Here is a 17,377-nt window from a genome sequence, read left to right on the forward strand (position 1 = left end):
TGGTCTGTTCCACAATCAGCTCCTGGTCTAGTTTCCACAGCTGATATTGAGCTTCTCCAGCGGTGTTTTCCACAGATGTAATTAATCTGATTCCTATGCATACCATCAGGTGAAATCCATGTGTATAATCTACGTTTATGTCTCTTAAAAAATGTATATGCAATGAATATGTCATTGATTGTGCAAAATTCATTCATTCTATGTCCAGCTTCATTTCTGTCACCAAGTCTAACTACTTCCTCCCTGTTCCCAACTTTTGCGTTCCAGTTGCCCATTATTATCAATGCATCTTGATTGCATGTTTGATCTATCTCTGCCTATAAGAGTTGGTATTAATCATCTATTTCTTCTTCTTTGGTTCTGGTTGTTGGTGCATATATCTGGATGATAGTAGTGTTCACTGGACTTCCTTGTAAGCGTATGCATATTCCCTAGCTCTAAGGAGATGCAAATCAAAACAGCTAAGAGATACCATCTCACCCCAGTAGGAATAGCAAAATTTAACAGAACAGCAAACGGCAAATACTGGTGAGGTTGTCGAGAAAATGGAACCCTTACTCACTGTTGGTGGGAGTGTAAAATGATACAACCTCTATGGAAGGCAGTATGGTGCTTTCTCAAAAAGTTGCAAATAGAAAAACCATTTGACTCAGCAATTGCCCTCCTGGGAATATACCCTAAAGAAACGATAACTGCCACCCAAGCAGATATATGCACACCCATGTTTATTGCAGCTTTGTTCAAAATAGAGTTGGAAACAATCAAAGTGCCCATTAACAAATGAATGGATAGAGAAGCTCTGCTATATTCACGCAATGTAATAGTATGCTGCAGTGAAAAACAACGAACTTATGAAATAGAGGTAATTATTCTGAGTGAAATATTTCAGTTACAAAAGGACAAATATTGCATAAGGCCACTCTTACAAAACAGGACTGACTTAGGGGTTGAGGAAGACTGAGAAAGAGGGGGTAAATAATGTATACTGCATTGTAACAGATGAGAGAGAAAATTGTTTAAAAGGGATACATGATTAGGTATTATTGTCATGACAGGAGTCCAGAATGAAGGCTGCAGATGGGAGTGGACTTGGAGGGATGGATTTTATTACAATGAAAGAATTTTTCTTTTCCTTTTCAATGAGAAGTGAAAAGTTAAGGGAAGGCTGTGGGCAGCTAGAAAAGTGCAACAATGAATGATTGGAAACCCCGCATCTCTGTAAACTTTCATTAAAAATAATAAAAAAAGAAAGGATTAATAAAATTCGATTTGCTGATTTCAAATCAACTTACATGCAAGTTCTAATCAAGGCCAAATAAAATGAAAATGAACCAAAATATGATCTTAATTCTATTCTATCTGAATTTTAAAAACATCTTAAGAATAGTTTTGAAGCTTTTAACACTAATGATTGAAGACCAGATGAGTTATGGGATGATATCAAGGAAGGTTATCATCCAGGAAGAAAGCCGACTGTCAATACAAAGATAGAGGAGAAAGAAAACAACAGCAACACAACAAATAAACAAACAAAAAACCACCCAAAATAAATATCATAAGAGTCTCTGAAAATTACACTAAAATTCCTAGAAGCCAAAGACAAACATGCTGAAGTGAAAGAGTTAAACAGAAGATTTCAAAGGGCAGCTTGAGAAGACAAAGCTAAGTATTATAATGGAATGTTCAGAGAGCTAGAATTGGAGAATAAAAAGGAAAGAACTTGCTCTGCATTTCTCTAGCTTGAAAAACTGAAAAACAAATTTAAGCCTCGAGGCACAATATTGAAAATGCTATATGCACCATGCCAAATTACCCAGGAAGCATAAAAAATACATGGATGGAATACACAGAATCACTATCCCAAAAAGAATTGGCTAACAGTGAAAACATTTCAGAAAGTATCATATAAGCAGGAGTCAATGTTGAAGCTGCATTGAAGTAATTAGCATAAATTAGGTCCACAGGAATCGATGGGATACCAATTGCCATGTTTCAACTAACAGATTCAGCCATAGATGTCTATGCCATGAAATTTGGAGGACAGCTGCCGGGCCAACTGATTGGAACAGATTCATATTTGTTCTAATTTCCAAGACAAATGATCCCGCAGAATGTGGAATCTATCAAACAATATCATTAATATCAAAAGCAAGAAAAGTATTACTGTAGAACATAAAAAAAATTACTAGAACAATACATAGGGAACTGACAGAAGTTCAAGTGGGACTTAGAAGAGGTCATGGCAAAGGGTTTTTATTACTAATGTCAGATGGATCTTGCATGAAAATAAAGAATACCAGAAGAATGCCTATTAATGCTTTATTAACTATTCAAAAGCACTTGATTGTATATCATACAACAAGTTATGGCTAACTAACTTTGACAAGAATGAGAATTCCATAGTAATTGTGATCACGCAAAACCTGTATCTGCACCAAAAGACTATTCTGCGAACTAAGCAACGGGACACTACATGGTTTAAAATTAAGATTTGTGTCAGGATTATATCCTTTCTCCATAACTATTCAATTTGTATTGTTTTTGTTGTGTACCACTGTGTCGGACCTGACCCGTAACTGACCATCCAGTGGGTTTTCAGAGGTAGTTAATTGGATGGAAGGATACAGCCCAACTTTCTCCCCTGAGCTAGTGATCTCGAACAGCAGCCCTTCAGGACTGCAACATGGACTTTTGCCACTAGGCCAAGAATCTCCCTAGAGCTCACTAGAGCTACCTCCTCAACTTGTATGCTAAACAAATCACAGAAGCTGGAATCTGTGAAGAAGAATCAAGAATGGGGCATCAAGATCAGAGGAAGACTCATCAATAACTTGTGTTATGCAGATGACCCAACCTTGCTATCTAAAGATGAGGAGGGCTTAAATTATTTGTTGCAAAATATGGAAGAATACAGCCTTCAGTATGGATTACATCTCAACATTAAGAAAACAAAATTCTTACCACAGGATGGATAAACAACATCAGTATATTGTTGTTATGTGCCGTCGAGTTGCTTGAGACTCATAGTGACCCTATGTACAACAGCCCTAAACTCTGCTCTGTCCTGTGCCAATTGCACTGCCTCTGATACACCCACCCCAATTACCCCAGTCACTGAATCAATCCACCTCATAGAGGGCCTCCCCTCCTGTACTGACCCTCCACCCTACCAAGCATGATGTCCCTCTCCAAGGACCTGTCCCTCTTTACAACATATCCAAAGTATGTTAGACAGAGCCTCTGAATCCTTGCCTTCAGGGAGCCTCCTGGTTTAACCCTTCATCCTGGAGGATGAATCTGTTTCCTTAGCAGTCCATGGTACCTTCAATATTCTTCTCCAGCACCACAGCTCAAAGGCATCAATTCTCCTTCTATTCTCTGCTGCAAAACAAGTGATTACAAAGACTATGGCCTGTACCAGACGTACCTTAGTCTCCAAAGACACACCGTTGCTCTTGAGTACTTTAGAGAGGTTCCTAACTGCAGACTTTTCCATGGCAATAGGTCTTTTAATTTCTTGGCTGCTGGTGCCTAGAGTGTTGATTGTGGAGGCAAGCAGACTAAAACTGTGAACAATCTCAATCTCTTCACCATCCATCCCGATGTTGCCAATTGGTCCAGTGATGAGAATCTTTGTCTTCTTGACATTGAGCCTCAATCCATATTGAAGGCTGTAGTCCTTGGCCCTTGCAGCAAGCGCTTCAGGTCCTCCTCAGTTTCAGCAAGCAGGGTTGTGTCATCTATATAACACAGATTGTTGATGAATCTTCCACCAATCTTGACACCACACTTCTCCTTATATAGCTCAGCTTCCCAGATAATCTGTTCTGCATACAGGTTGAAAAGGTATGGAGACAGGACACATCCCTGCATACACGCTTCCCATTTTTGAATCATGCAGTGTTCCCTTGCTCTGTTCTGACAACTGCCTCTTGGTCCAAGTGAAGATTTTACATTAGTATGATCAAGTGTTCTGGGATTCCCATTCTCCTCAGAGTCAGCCACAGTTTGTTGTGATCCACACAGTCAAACGCCTTTGCATAATCAATGAAACACAGATAGACATTCCTCTGGTATTCCCTGCTTTCAACTAAGATCCATCTAACATCAGCTACAATATCCCTAGTCCCAAGACCCCTTCTAAACCCAGCCTTGACTTCTGGCAGTTCTCTGCTTATGTGCTGTTCCAGTAGTTTTTGGATAATCTTCAGTAGAATCTTGCTTGAGGGTGAAATCAATGATATTGTTCTATAGTTTCCACAGTCTGTTGGGCCACCCTTCTTTGGGATGGGAACAAATATAGATCTCTTCCAGTCATTTGGCTAAGTGGTTCTCCAGATTACTTGGCACAACTTGGTGAGCATGTCCAGGGCAGCATCTGTTAGCTGAAATATGTCAATTGGTATACCATCTCTTCCTGGGGCCTTACTTTTTGCTCTTTCCTTCAAAGCAGCCTGAACTTCTTTCTTCATCACCATAGGCTCTTGCTCATATATTGTTTCATGAAATTCATCAGTATAGATGGAGAAAATACTGACATTATTAACAATTTCATTTTGCTTGAACCCAAAATTATCACCTTTGGCACTAGCAGTCAGAAAATCAGGAGAATTGTTAGGAAAATCTGCAGTCAGGGACCTCTCTAAATCATTGAGAAGCAATGATGTCAGTTTGAGGTCCAAGGTATGTCTGATTCAGCCCGTGGTCTGTTCAGTCACTTGTTATGCATCTGAGAGCTGGACAATGAATAGGGATAACAGAAGAAGACCTGATCCTTCTGAGCTGTAGTGATGGAGAAGAGTGTTAAATATTCCACTGCCCCCACAAAAGTCAACAAATATGTCTTGCAGAAAGTAGAGCCAGAGTTCTCCTCAGAGGCAAAGATGTTAAAGCTTTGTGTCACATGCTTCAGATTTGTTGCTAGGAGGGGCTATTCCTTGGAGAAGGTCATTTGACTTGGAAAGGTGGAAGGTTGGCAAAAGAGAGGAAGACCTTCAACCCAGTGGATTGATATAGTGACTGCAGCAATGGACTCTAGTGTGTCAGGAAGTGTGAGAATAGGTCAGGGCTCAGATCTGTTGTTCATAAGGTCTCTATGGGTTATACTGGACTGGATGACACCTAAGAATAAAAACAACAACAACATGACAAATCTAACAAAGAAAAAGGAGAAAGTACAAAAACTCAGATAGGGGAAAAATAATGATGTTACAACAGAATAAAATGAGATAAAGAAGATAATAAAAACTATTTTCTGCTGGAAATATGTTGTTGTTGTTAGGTGTGGTTGAGTAGAGTACAACTCATAGTCTCCTTATAAGCAGCAGAAATCTGTCCTATCCTGTGCTGTCCTCACATTGCCTGACACACTAAAGCCCATTATGCCATTTGCCATGTTACTCCATCTGGTTGAGGGTCTTGCTCTCCTTTGCAGACTTTCCAGCTTTCCAAGCTTCATTTCCCTCCCCAAGGAATAGCTCTTCCTAGCAACATGCCCAAAGTATGTCAGGTGAAGCCTCATCATTCTTGCACTCTAGATGGACTCTCTTGAAGACATACTTGTTTGTTCTTTTGGCTGTCCATGGATGTTCAGTGCTCTTCTCCAACACCACAGCTCAAAGGCATCAGTTCTTCTGTCATCCCTCTTCACTGTCCATCTCTCAGATGGATAGCAAGTGATTGGAAAGAAAATAGTCTGAATCAGATGCACCTTATTTCTCAAACTGAAATCATTACTCTTCAATAATTTGGAGAGGTCCCTATCTGCAGATTGTCCCAGGGCAATGAATCTCCTTATTTCCTGAGTTTTGGTACCGAGAGTGTTAATTGAGGATCCAAGTAAGATGAAGTTGATGACAGTTTCAATCTTCTCCATTCATCATGATGTTCAGTGGTAAGAATCTTGTGGTTTTTTTTCACACTGAGATGGTGATTAATTTTATATGACAAAATACATGGGAATGATTGAATGAAACACAATGTGAATTAAGAAAATACAATGTGCATGCATGAAAATAAACCTTAAAAATATAAAAACCAAAACAAAATATTATGAAGAATCATTCAAAAAAATTTGAATGCTTAAATGAAATATACAAATTTTTAGAAACTCATTTAATACCTACCTAAATGAATACAGACAAATGTAGAAAATTTTAACAGACCTACCACAGAAAAGGGATTGAACAGGTAATGAAAATACTCCTAAACCAAATAATTCTTACCCCAGACATCTTCATTGATAAATTTTAGAAGCATTCAGAGAAGAGCTCACATCAGTTCTACTCACAACAATTCAGAATATAGAAAAAATGGAATACTCTTGAACTCATATTATGAAGCAAGGGCTAACCTTTAATCAAACTCATAGCAATGTACCCCTGAAATAAAAATATAAACCAATATACTTCATGAGCATAGATGCATAAATTCTCAACAAAATCTTACCCAATGGAACTCAACATCATATCAAAATAGATCATTTATCATGAATAAATGGAATTTTTACCTGGTATGCAAGGATGGTCAAACATTAGAAAAGCATTTAACTGTAGTACACCACATTAACAAACAAAGGAAAAGAACCACATGATCATCTCAATTGATGCAGAAAATATTTTGACATAACTCAACACCCAATTTCAATAAGAAACTCTCAACAAAATGAAATAGAAGAAAAATTCAGCAACGTTGTTGAATCATATATGTAAAATAAATGTTCAGCTTTACTCACAATGAAAGATAGTGAAGTCACTCTCATAGTAAATGAGAAACTACAAGGTTATCCTTTATCATCACTTCATATTATTTTAGAAGTTTTATGCAAAACAATATAGAAATAAAAGCCATCCAAATTGGCAAAGATTAATAAAATCATCTCTATTTGTAGAAAATATGACACTCTGCAAAGAACACCCCAAAGGTTCAGCAAGACAGTTACTGAATGTAACTGACCAATCAGCAAAGTGACAGGCTGCAAGATAAACTTATAAAAATACTTCTTATTCCTTCACAGCAACAAGAACTATGTAAAAGAAATAATGGAAACAGTGCCATTTAGAAAACCACCCACAAGATGAAATATTTAATAATAAATCTAACAAGATATACAAAAGACTAAACAGAGATGGTGAGATTGACTCAGGACAGGGCAAGGTTTAGAGCCATTGTTCATAGGGTCACTATGAGTCATAGTTGACTTGATGGCACACAAAAACAACTACAAAGTAACCCAAAGAGAGAGACATAAATGAAAAAATATACCATGCTATGGATCAGTGTTATGAGATTCTTGTTCTTCTCAATATTATCTATAATATTAGCTTCTTAATTGGTTTTTTTAACGGGTTTTTCATGAGCACACTTAAGTGTTCTGAATCCCACAACAATTAAGTGTGCTTATGCAAAACTTATACATAAACCGAGAAGAAGTTGTTAGAATAGAATGAGGGAACACTGCATAGTTTAAAATCAAGAAAAGTGTACATTGGGATTTTATCATTTCTCTATACCTTTCAATCTATATACTAAGCAATTCATTTAAAAATCTGGAGTTTCGGTGCTTCCTAGTTCCTCTTTCACCAAGGACCCGCCAACATGGGCCGCGTTCGCACCAAAACCGTGAAGAAGGCGGCCCGGGTCATCATTGAGAAATACTACACGCGCCTGGGTAATGACTTCCACACGAACAAGCGCGTGTGCGAGGAGATAGCCATTATTCCCAGCAAGAAACTCCGGAACAAGATAGCAGGCTATATCACACATCTGATGAAGCGGATTCAGAGAGGGCCTGTGAGAGGCATCTCCATTAAGCTGCAGGAGGAGGAGAGAGAAAGGAGAGATAATTATGTACCAGAGGTTTCAGCCCTGGATCAGGAGATCATTGAAGTAGATCCTGATACTAAGGAAATGCTGAAACTCTTGGACTTTGGCAGTCTGTCCAACCTCCAGGTCACTCAGCCGACAGTTGGGATGAATTTCAAAACACCACGTGGAGCCGTTTGAGTCTGTTTGCTGTGCTGTAATATTTTCAATAAATTTGGGCACACCAAAAAAAATCTGGAGTTTCATCAATTTGACCAATGCACAAGCCATGCCTTGCTAGCAGAAAGTGTACAGGGTTGAAGAATTTACTACAGAATATCAAAGACTACAGCCATCACATTGCCGAGAATTTGGCAGATTCCCGAGTCTTTCTCTGCTTAAGTACGAATAATCCCTTCCCAACCAGCCCTGGAGAAGGGAACTTATTAAAACTACTGAAACCTGGAGACTGAGGCATGGGAGAGTTTAGAGAATACTAGTGGTATCCACTTCCTAAACAACATGCTTCCAGAAACTCTGTGAACCTTGATAAATGTCAATAGTTATAGAAAGACTTCAGGCCTTTTGTTAATAAGGTCACTATGAGTCATGCTCGACTTGAAGGCAATCAACAACATACTAAGTTAACTAACTCACTCTTATAAGGACAAATAGTGCACAAGATCATTACTGTAAAAATAGAAGGATAACTAGGAAAATGCAGAAAGTGTCCATTGCTTCTGGGGAGACGGGACTGAGGTTTCCCTGGGGTTATAAGTACCTCCATCTGAGGAGCCTTGCCTCCGCACCTATGAGGTCACCCAAGGAGCCAAACAAGACAAGAGAATTTAGGATACGTAACTACAAGCAGAGGAAAGAATTTTCTTAACACTCTGAGAGAGTGGGCTGACTTGAGACCCTGATACACAAGCTGCTTGATCTGGAGACCTTGATCTCCTCCACATCAGAGACAAAGGAAGACACTAAGCTGCAGGAGAAAAGGTGAGGGAGGTGAGACTTGTGCCAAGAGTGAGCACTCTCCCTTGCTTATGGAGAGACAGGACTGAGGTGTCCATGGGGTTAATGATCCCTCTATCTGGGGATCCTTGCCTCCATAGCTGCAGGGCCATCTTAAAAGTCAATCAGGAGAAGAGACTGTAGAATACAGAACCACAAGCAGAGGAAAGAATTTTCTTAGCTCTCTGTGAGAGAGAGAGCTGACTTTAGGCCACCAAAGCACAAACTGCTTGAGCTAGTGGCCCTGATCTCTAATCTCATGGCACTCCAGACACGAAGGAAGGCATTAAGTTTCAGGAGGAAAGGTGCATAAGAAACTGCTTGAGTCTACTCAAGCACCTGGTCTCACACCATTGAGCCAGTTATACATGAAGGAGAAGTATAGAGTTGGTGACAGTGAACTGCATCAAGGCGATATTACTACAGGGCTGCAGTGTAAAACAGAAAGAACCTCAAGGACTTTAGGAAAGACAAAATTTCCCACAATAGACTTGTAGTAGAGTGAGTAGCTGACCCCAAAGACTGAACATTTTAATGTGGAAACTAATCAGTAACATCATAAAGACAAGAACCACCATCAACTTTCATAGACACAATAGAAAGGGCCTAATACTTATCAAGAAAAACTTTATATAACATTTAGAAAGCAGCAGGCATCTTCAAACACTGTGACAAAACAAATTGTCTTCTCAAAAAAAAAATCAGATAATATCACAGATCTCATAAATTCTACATAGTCAAGAAGGCTAATGATATATATTGATATGAAGACATTTGAACAGGTAATAATGAAAATACAATTTATGGAATAAACAAGGGAAGCCACAAATAATGGAAATAACCAAGCGGTAGAGAACCAAGATAAATATATTCATGAGAAGTTATTTAAACAGCTACAGAAGAAGATTTAAATAATGGAAGAGACGATGGAAACCAATAAGAAAGCAAACGCACGAGAGACATGGAGCCAGAAGCAATATATTGATGAGGAGGAACTTGCACAAATATGGAAGAAAATGGGAAAAAAAGGAAGAAAAAAAATTGAAACAACAGATAAAGAGATAAAAGAACTTAAAAATCATCACAAGATAAAGAGGGTACTGACAACACAGTACTACAAAGAATAGAAAAGAAAGAAAATGCAATCCAGAGTAGGTAGACTGAAATGGCAGATGTGTCCAACATGCTTGAAGGCCAAAAATATAGAACAAAATGAATGAAGCAGACAGTAAGTGAGCCTGAAGACAAAAACCCCAATGGAAACATACTAGAAAAAAAAAAAATCAGAGATGAGACATAAAGAAAATATTTGAATTATTAGGATGGCATCAACTAGAATAATCATTGGAATTCTATAATACGAGAGGGATAGGAAAAGCACTGAGAAAATTGTGGAAGAGGTTCTAGAAGAAAGTGTACCAGTTATTACGAAGAACAAGGAAATTTACATTCAGGACCTTAGCAAACACGAAATGGACTAGAGCCAAAAAGAAAACATCAAGACATAGCATAGTCAAATTCTCCAAAATAAAAAAAAAAATAATTAAGGATGGAATACTAAAAGCAGCATGAGAGAAACAAAAAGTCACTGACAAAGGAAAAGCAGTTAGATTACATTCTAATTTCTCAGCAGAAACCATGAAGAACAAGAAGACAATGGGATAACATATACAGAAAGTTGAAAGAAAACAATTGTCAACCGAAGATCCTGTACTCAGCAAAACTTTCCATCAAATATGGAGAATTCTCTGCAGAAAAGAAGGAACTTGTGAATGGATTAAATGCAATAAAGAGGAAAAGAATAGGAGAATGGATTTAAAAAAAAACAGAAACAAAAACAAACCCACAACCAACCTGTTGATATGTTTGTTGTCTACAAGAGTCACATCTAAGAAATGAAGAAAAAGACATACTCAGAATCAACTCTGGAAAAAAGATACCAAGTAAATGGCATCCACAAAAAAGCAGGAGAGGCAATACCAATCTCTGATAAAACAACCTTCAGAATGAAAGCCACTATAAAAGATAAGGAAGGAGGGGAGCTCTGGTGGCCTAGTGGCAAGAAGCTGCAACTACAATCACAGAGGTGCACGGTTCGAATCCACCAGATGCTCTGCCGGGGAAGGAGGGGCAATCTCCTCCTGTACCAGTCAGATCTGATTTGACTGTACATGCACACAAAAAGAATAAAATAAAATAAAAAAATACTTAAAAAAATATAAGGAAGGGCACTATACAATGATTGAGGACACAGAAGATCAAGAATACATAACATTGGTCAACATATATATACACCAAATGATAGACCTGCTAAAGACATAAAGCAACTGTTAACAGAATTGAAGAAAGAAAAAAAAAATCACCACAATAGTAATAGGAGACACTAACACACCACTCTCACCATAGGATAAAACAACTCAAAAGAAGCATAGCAGAGATGCAGAAGACCTAAACTTTAAATTCAACCATCTCAAACTTGTGAATGTGATCTGAATACTGCACCCAACTAAAACTTACTTCATTTTCTTCTCAAGAATACAGGGCACATTTTCCAGAATTGATCACATATTAGGACACAAAGCAAGGCTCAAAAAAAGTAAAAAGAATTGAACTTACACAAAGTATCTTCTCAGCCCACAATGCCATAAAACTGGAAATTAAACCAAATAGAATAAAGCTTATAAAACTACCAATGTGGAAGCTAAGCAACACCTTCTAGAGCACAATTGGGTCGTAAAATAAATGATGAAATAAAAAAGATCCTGGAAGTAAATGATAATGAAAAAACAACATACCAAAACATCAGGGATACAGCTAAGGCAGTCCTCAGGGGGGGAGTTCATAGTGATAGGCACACCTAAAAAACAAAGAAAGAAGCAAAATTAAAGATCTAACTCAATGCCTTCATAAAATACAGAAAGAACAACAATCTAATCCCACAGCATGTAGAATAAAGGAAATTATAAGAACAAGAGCTGAAATAAATGAGATAGAAAACAGAAAAACAATTTAAGCCATGAACAAAACCAGGAGCTTTATTTTTTTTTAAAGGCCAATAAATTGGCAAACCTTTGGCAAACTTAACAAAAGAAAAAATAAGACATTAATAACTCAATTAATTAGTGATAGAGGTGACATCATAATAGATCCAGAATATTATGAACAGACCATGGTCTTTGCAATAGCTTGCTATTCATCAAAGAGCTGGACAAAGATTTGGGATAATAGAAGGAGAATTGATGTCTTTGAACTGTGGTGCTGGAGAGTAGTGAATATACCATAGACGACTGAAAGAACAAACAGGTTAATCCTGGAGAGGGTGAAACCAGGCTGTTCCCTGGAGACAAAGATTCTGAAGCTCTATTTGACATACTTTGGACATTTTGCAAGAAGGGACCAGTCCTTAGAGAGGGGTATCATGCTTGGGAGGGTGGAGGAACAGAGCAAGAGAGAAAGACCCTCAATTAGAGGGATTGATTCAGTGACTGTGTAATGGGGGTAGGGGTGTTGGAGACAGTGAGATTGGCACAAGATAGAGTAGGGTTTAGGGCTGTTGTACATAGACTCATTATGAGTTGCAGGTGACTCGATGGCACATACAACAACAACATACTCTAATACATTTGTAAATTTAGAGAAAATAGACAAATTTCTTTAAACTCATGACATGCTTGGACTGACATGGTCAGATGCAGAACTCTTGAAGAGATCCAACACAAAAGAAGAAATTGAGCAGGTCATAAAAAAAGTCCTGGATCAGAAGACTTCATGGCTTCATTCCACCAAACATTCAATGGTTGATATGTCAACCATTTTGCTTAAGTTATTTAAAAAAAAATAGAAAAAGAAAGAACACTCCCACAGACATTCTATGAAGTAAACATAGCCTTAATACCAAAACCTGGTAAAGATATTACAAAAAAGAAAACTACTGAACAATATCTTTTATGAACATAGACACAAAAATCCTTAACAAAATCCTAGTCAACAAAATCCAAAAGCTCATATAAAAAATAATAATTCATCCTGACCAAGTGGGATTCATAAGAATTATGCAAGGATGGTTAAACATAAAGAAAACAATCAATGTAATTCACCACTTTAACACAGCAAATAACAAGAACTATGTGATCTTAACAATTGATGCAGAAAGAGCATTTGATAAAATCGAACACTGTTTTCTGATTAAGACACTCAGTGAAATTGGAATAAAGAGGAATTTCCTCAACATTATGAAAAGTATATATGCAAAACAAAGAGCAAATATCATTATCAACAAAGATAGTCTAAAGGCATTTTCCTGAGAAAGGGGACCAGTCAAGGATGCCCACTATTGTAATTTCTATTGAGTATTACATAGAATTATTTGCTAGGGCAATAAGACAAGAGAAGAAAATAAAGACATCTAGATAGGCAAAGAAACAGTTAAACTATTGCTATATGCAGATGATATGATAGTAGACACAGAAAACCACTAGGACTCAACAACAACAACCACAAAAAAACTGTTAGAACTAGTGGACCAGTTTAGTAGGGTTGCAGGATACAAAATCAATATCTAAAACTCAATGGGATTCCTCTAAAGTAACAAAGAAAACACAGAGAAGAAAATTAAGAAAGTAATACCATTTACAATGGCCAACTACAAATTGAGATATTTGGGAGTGAACCTAACTAGAGACACAAAAGACCTATACAAAGAAAACTACAGAACATTTGTGCAAGACACAATAAAATACTTAAATATATGGGAAAATGCACCCTGATCATGTGTCCATGAAGACTCAATGTTGTGAAAATGACAATTCTTCCAAAATCAATCTACATGTTCAATACAATTCCAATACAGAATCCAAATTCATTTTTCAAGGAGACCCAAGGGAGACCCAAAATAAGCAAAGCTCTTCCAGAAAACAAAAATCAAGCGGGAGGTATAGCACTCCTTGAGAGCAAAATCTACTAATACAGCAGCAGTAACCAAAACAGCATGGTACTGGTACAAAGACAGGCACATAGAGCAATTGATGTTCAACAAGGAAATAAAACCTACAAACTGGGGAAATTGCAACCTCTTCAACACATGGTGCTGGCAAAACTGGACTGCTAACTGCAGAAAGCTGAAACAAGATCCGCATTTCACCTCATACTCAAAAAGTAACTCAAGGTGGATCAGAGACCTGAGAGTAAAGCCCAAAACCATAATGTTCGTAAAAGACAAACTGGGATCAAACTTATGCCTATGGCATAAAGAGACTGCCAACTAAAGCCAGAATGCACAATAAGGGAAGGATAAAATTGGTGAATGGGGTCTTCTAAGAATTAAATCTCTATGCTCCTCAAAATAATTTTCCATCAGAGTGAAAAGAAAACCTATTGACTGGGCACAAATATTTGGCAATACCATTTTGGACAAGGGGCCCATAAAAAAAGTTCACAAAATATTCCTGGGCATCGAGGTAAAAAAGACTGGTAATATGATTAGAAAATTGGTAAAAGACATGGACTTTTCACACAGGAAGACAATTAGGTGGCTAACAGGCACATGAAGAACTGTTCAAAATCATGGACAATGCGAGAAATGCAAATCAAAAGCACAATGTTTTACTATCTTACTCTAGTAGAGTGGCAAAGTTTAGCAGAAGACCCAGCAAAAAATGTTGGAGAGTATATTGGTAGGTGGGAACTCTCATACACTGTTGGTGGGATTGTAAAATGGTACAACCACTCTGGAACAGTCTGACATTTCCTCAAAAAAGTTGAACATACAAACTTTGTATGATCCAGCTAGTCCACTATTAGGAATATACAACAAGGAAATTAGAACTGAGACACAAATGGAAATTTATATACCAATATTCAAAGGATCATTATTCCCCATTGCAAGAATTTGGAAACAGAGCAAATGTTCAACCATAAGTGAATGGTTTGAGGAATTTTGGTACATGTACACAATGGAATACTATTCAGCACTCAGGAGCAACTGTTTAAAAAAAAATTATGTAATTTGGGAGAGACTGGAAAGCATTATGCTAAGTGAACTAACTCAGTCTTATAAGGATAAAAACTGCATAAGATCATTATTGCATAATAGAAGGATAATTATTAAAACATGTACAGGAACTCAAGGGGTGGAGGTGGGAGAAGAGGGGTATTGATAGATAGGGTTAAAACCCCAGGGTTGCACAGTTTGATGAGTGGAGAGAAGTAAGGAGCAAATGGGACAAATCTGGGCAAAAAGACAGGATAATGATGGGCAAGGTCAAATCGTGATTGATTTTATAAATCATAATCCATTAGAATGATTGTATGAAACACAATCTGAATGAAGAATACTGTGAAACAGAGTATATATTAAATTTGTAAGCAAACAAATTTAAAAAATAATGTAAAATAGAACTCATATTAATGATTGTATGACACATAATGTAAATGATAGATGGTATAAAATACAATGTATATGAATTAAACAAAATGTAAAATCTTCCAACAGAAAAGCCCTGAATCAGATGGTTTTACAGTGAATTTTACCAACCATTCATAGAAGAATTGTAAACAATTCTACATAAAATATTTCAGAAAATAGAAAAAGATGGAATTCTCCCAGACTCATTCTATGAAGAAAACATATCCTTAATACTAAAATCAGATAAAGATACTACCAAACTGGAAAGCTATAGACCAATCAATATCTCTAATGAACACAGATGCAAAAATTTTGAATAAAATCTTGGCCAATAGAATCCAATAATACATAAAAAAATAATTCACCATGATCAAGTGGCTTTCATAACAATTATGCGAGGATGATTCAACATAAGAAAAACAATAAGTGTAATTCATAACATTAACAAAACAAGGGACAACAACCACATAATCCTACCAATTGATACAGAAAAGACCTTTGACAAAATCCAACACCCTTACTTGATTAAAATACTCAACAAAATAGGAATATAGGGGAATTTCCACTACATAGTAAAAAGTATATATGCAAAACCAAGAGCCAACATCACTTTCAATGGAGAGAGAGATTAAAGGCATTCCCTTTGAGAACAAGAAGTAGGAAAGGATACCCACTATCACCTCTCCTACTGAATATTTTATTAGAAGTTTTACTGAAAGCAATAAAACAAGAAAATAAGAAGGTATGCAAATTGACAAAGAGGAAATGAGATTATCTCTATATACAGATAATATGATAGTATACTTAGAAAACCGTAAAGACTCAGAGAGAAAACTATTGACCAATTAAGCAAAGTGGCAGGATATGAGATCAGTTTACAAAAATCAATTTAATTTCTCTACAGTGACAAAGAAAACACATAAATAGAACTAAAAAACCAATACCCACCACAATAGGTAAGCACAATATTACTTGGGAGACACAAGACACAAAAGACCTTTTCAAAGAAAATTACAAAGGGAGAGCTTGTGGCCTAGTGCCAAGGAGCTGTGCTGCACTCCCAGAGACACAAGGTTTGAATCCACCAGATGCTTCACTGGAGAAGGAGGGGACATCTCCTTCTGTGCCAGTTAGATCTGATTCAATGGTACACAACAGGGGATGGGGACAAAAAAAAGCAAAGAAAATTACAGAACATTACTACAAGAAAAACAAATCTAGAGAAATGGAAGACTATATCATGTTCTTGAATAGGAAGACTAAATATTGTAAAAATGACAATTCTACTAAAGACAATCTGCAAGTTCAATGCAATTCAATACAAATACCAATTCCATTCTTCAATGAGATGGGAAAGGCAATTTCTAATTTTATCTGAAATGGGAAGAGATTCCAAATAAGCAGAGCACACCCGAAAAGGAGAAACAATCTAGGAAGCATCTCACTCCCTGATATCAAATCCTATTACACCCCCATGGTTCTCAAGACAGCATGGTACTGGTAGAGTGACAGACACATAGATGAATGGAATAGAATTGAGAACCCAGAAGTCAGCCCATCTACCTATGGTCAACTGATTTTTGACAAGGAGATAAAATCAGTTAAGTGGGAAAATGAATGTCTCTTTTAACAAATGGTGTTGGCAAAATTGGAAAACTGTAGAAAACACAAGCAAGACCCATACCTCATGCCATACACAAAAACCAACTCAAAGTGGATCAAGGACACAGACGTAAAACCAAGGACTATAAACGTCATTAGCTTGGAAGAGCTCATTCTAGGATACTAATCCACAATATGAACAGTGTCCCAAGCATTCTGAAAAACCTACAAGCAGGAGATGATAATATAAATGATTGGGATCTTCTAAGAATCAAAGCCGTATACTCATCAACAAACTTCTCCAATAGGGTAAAGAGGAAAGCCAAAGACTGGGAAAAAAAATATTCAACAAAATAGGATTAGAGGGGAATTTCTTCAACAAAGTAAAAAGGTATTTATGAAAACCCAAGAGCCAACATTGTTCTTAATGGAGAGAGGTTAAAGGCATTCCCTTTAAGAACAGGAACTAGGCAAAGATGCCCACTATCAACTCTCTTATTCAATATTGTTTTGGAAGCCTTAGCAATGGCAATAAGACAAGAGAAGGGAATA

The 17,377-nt window shown here is 37.1% G+C and overlaps 1 protein-coding gene across 1 annotated transcript; it reads left to right on the plus strand.

Annotated features, from left to right (window-relative positions):
* Positions 1-7,596: 7,596 nt before the first annotated feature.
* On the plus strand, positions 7,597-7,989 carry LOC102875527 (40S ribosomal protein S17-like; the record flags this gene model as incomplete). The annotated part of the gene is made up of 1 exon (XM_006902174.1): positions 7,597-7,989. A coding segment is annotated over exon 1 (393 nt), but the record flags the coding sequence as incomplete, so codon positions are not given.
* Positions 7,990-17,377: the final 9,388 nt, after the last annotated feature.

Source organism: Elephantulus edwardii, unplaced genomic scaffold (genome assembly GCF_000299155.1).
Source record: "Elephantulus edwardii isolate Elephantulus edwardi_28Jun2011 unplaced genomic scaffold, EleEdw1.0 scaffold00376, whole genome shotgun sequence".
Lineage (NCBI taxonomy): Eukaryota > Metazoa > Chordata > Mammalia > Macroscelidea > Macroscelididae > Elephantulus > Elephantulus edwardii.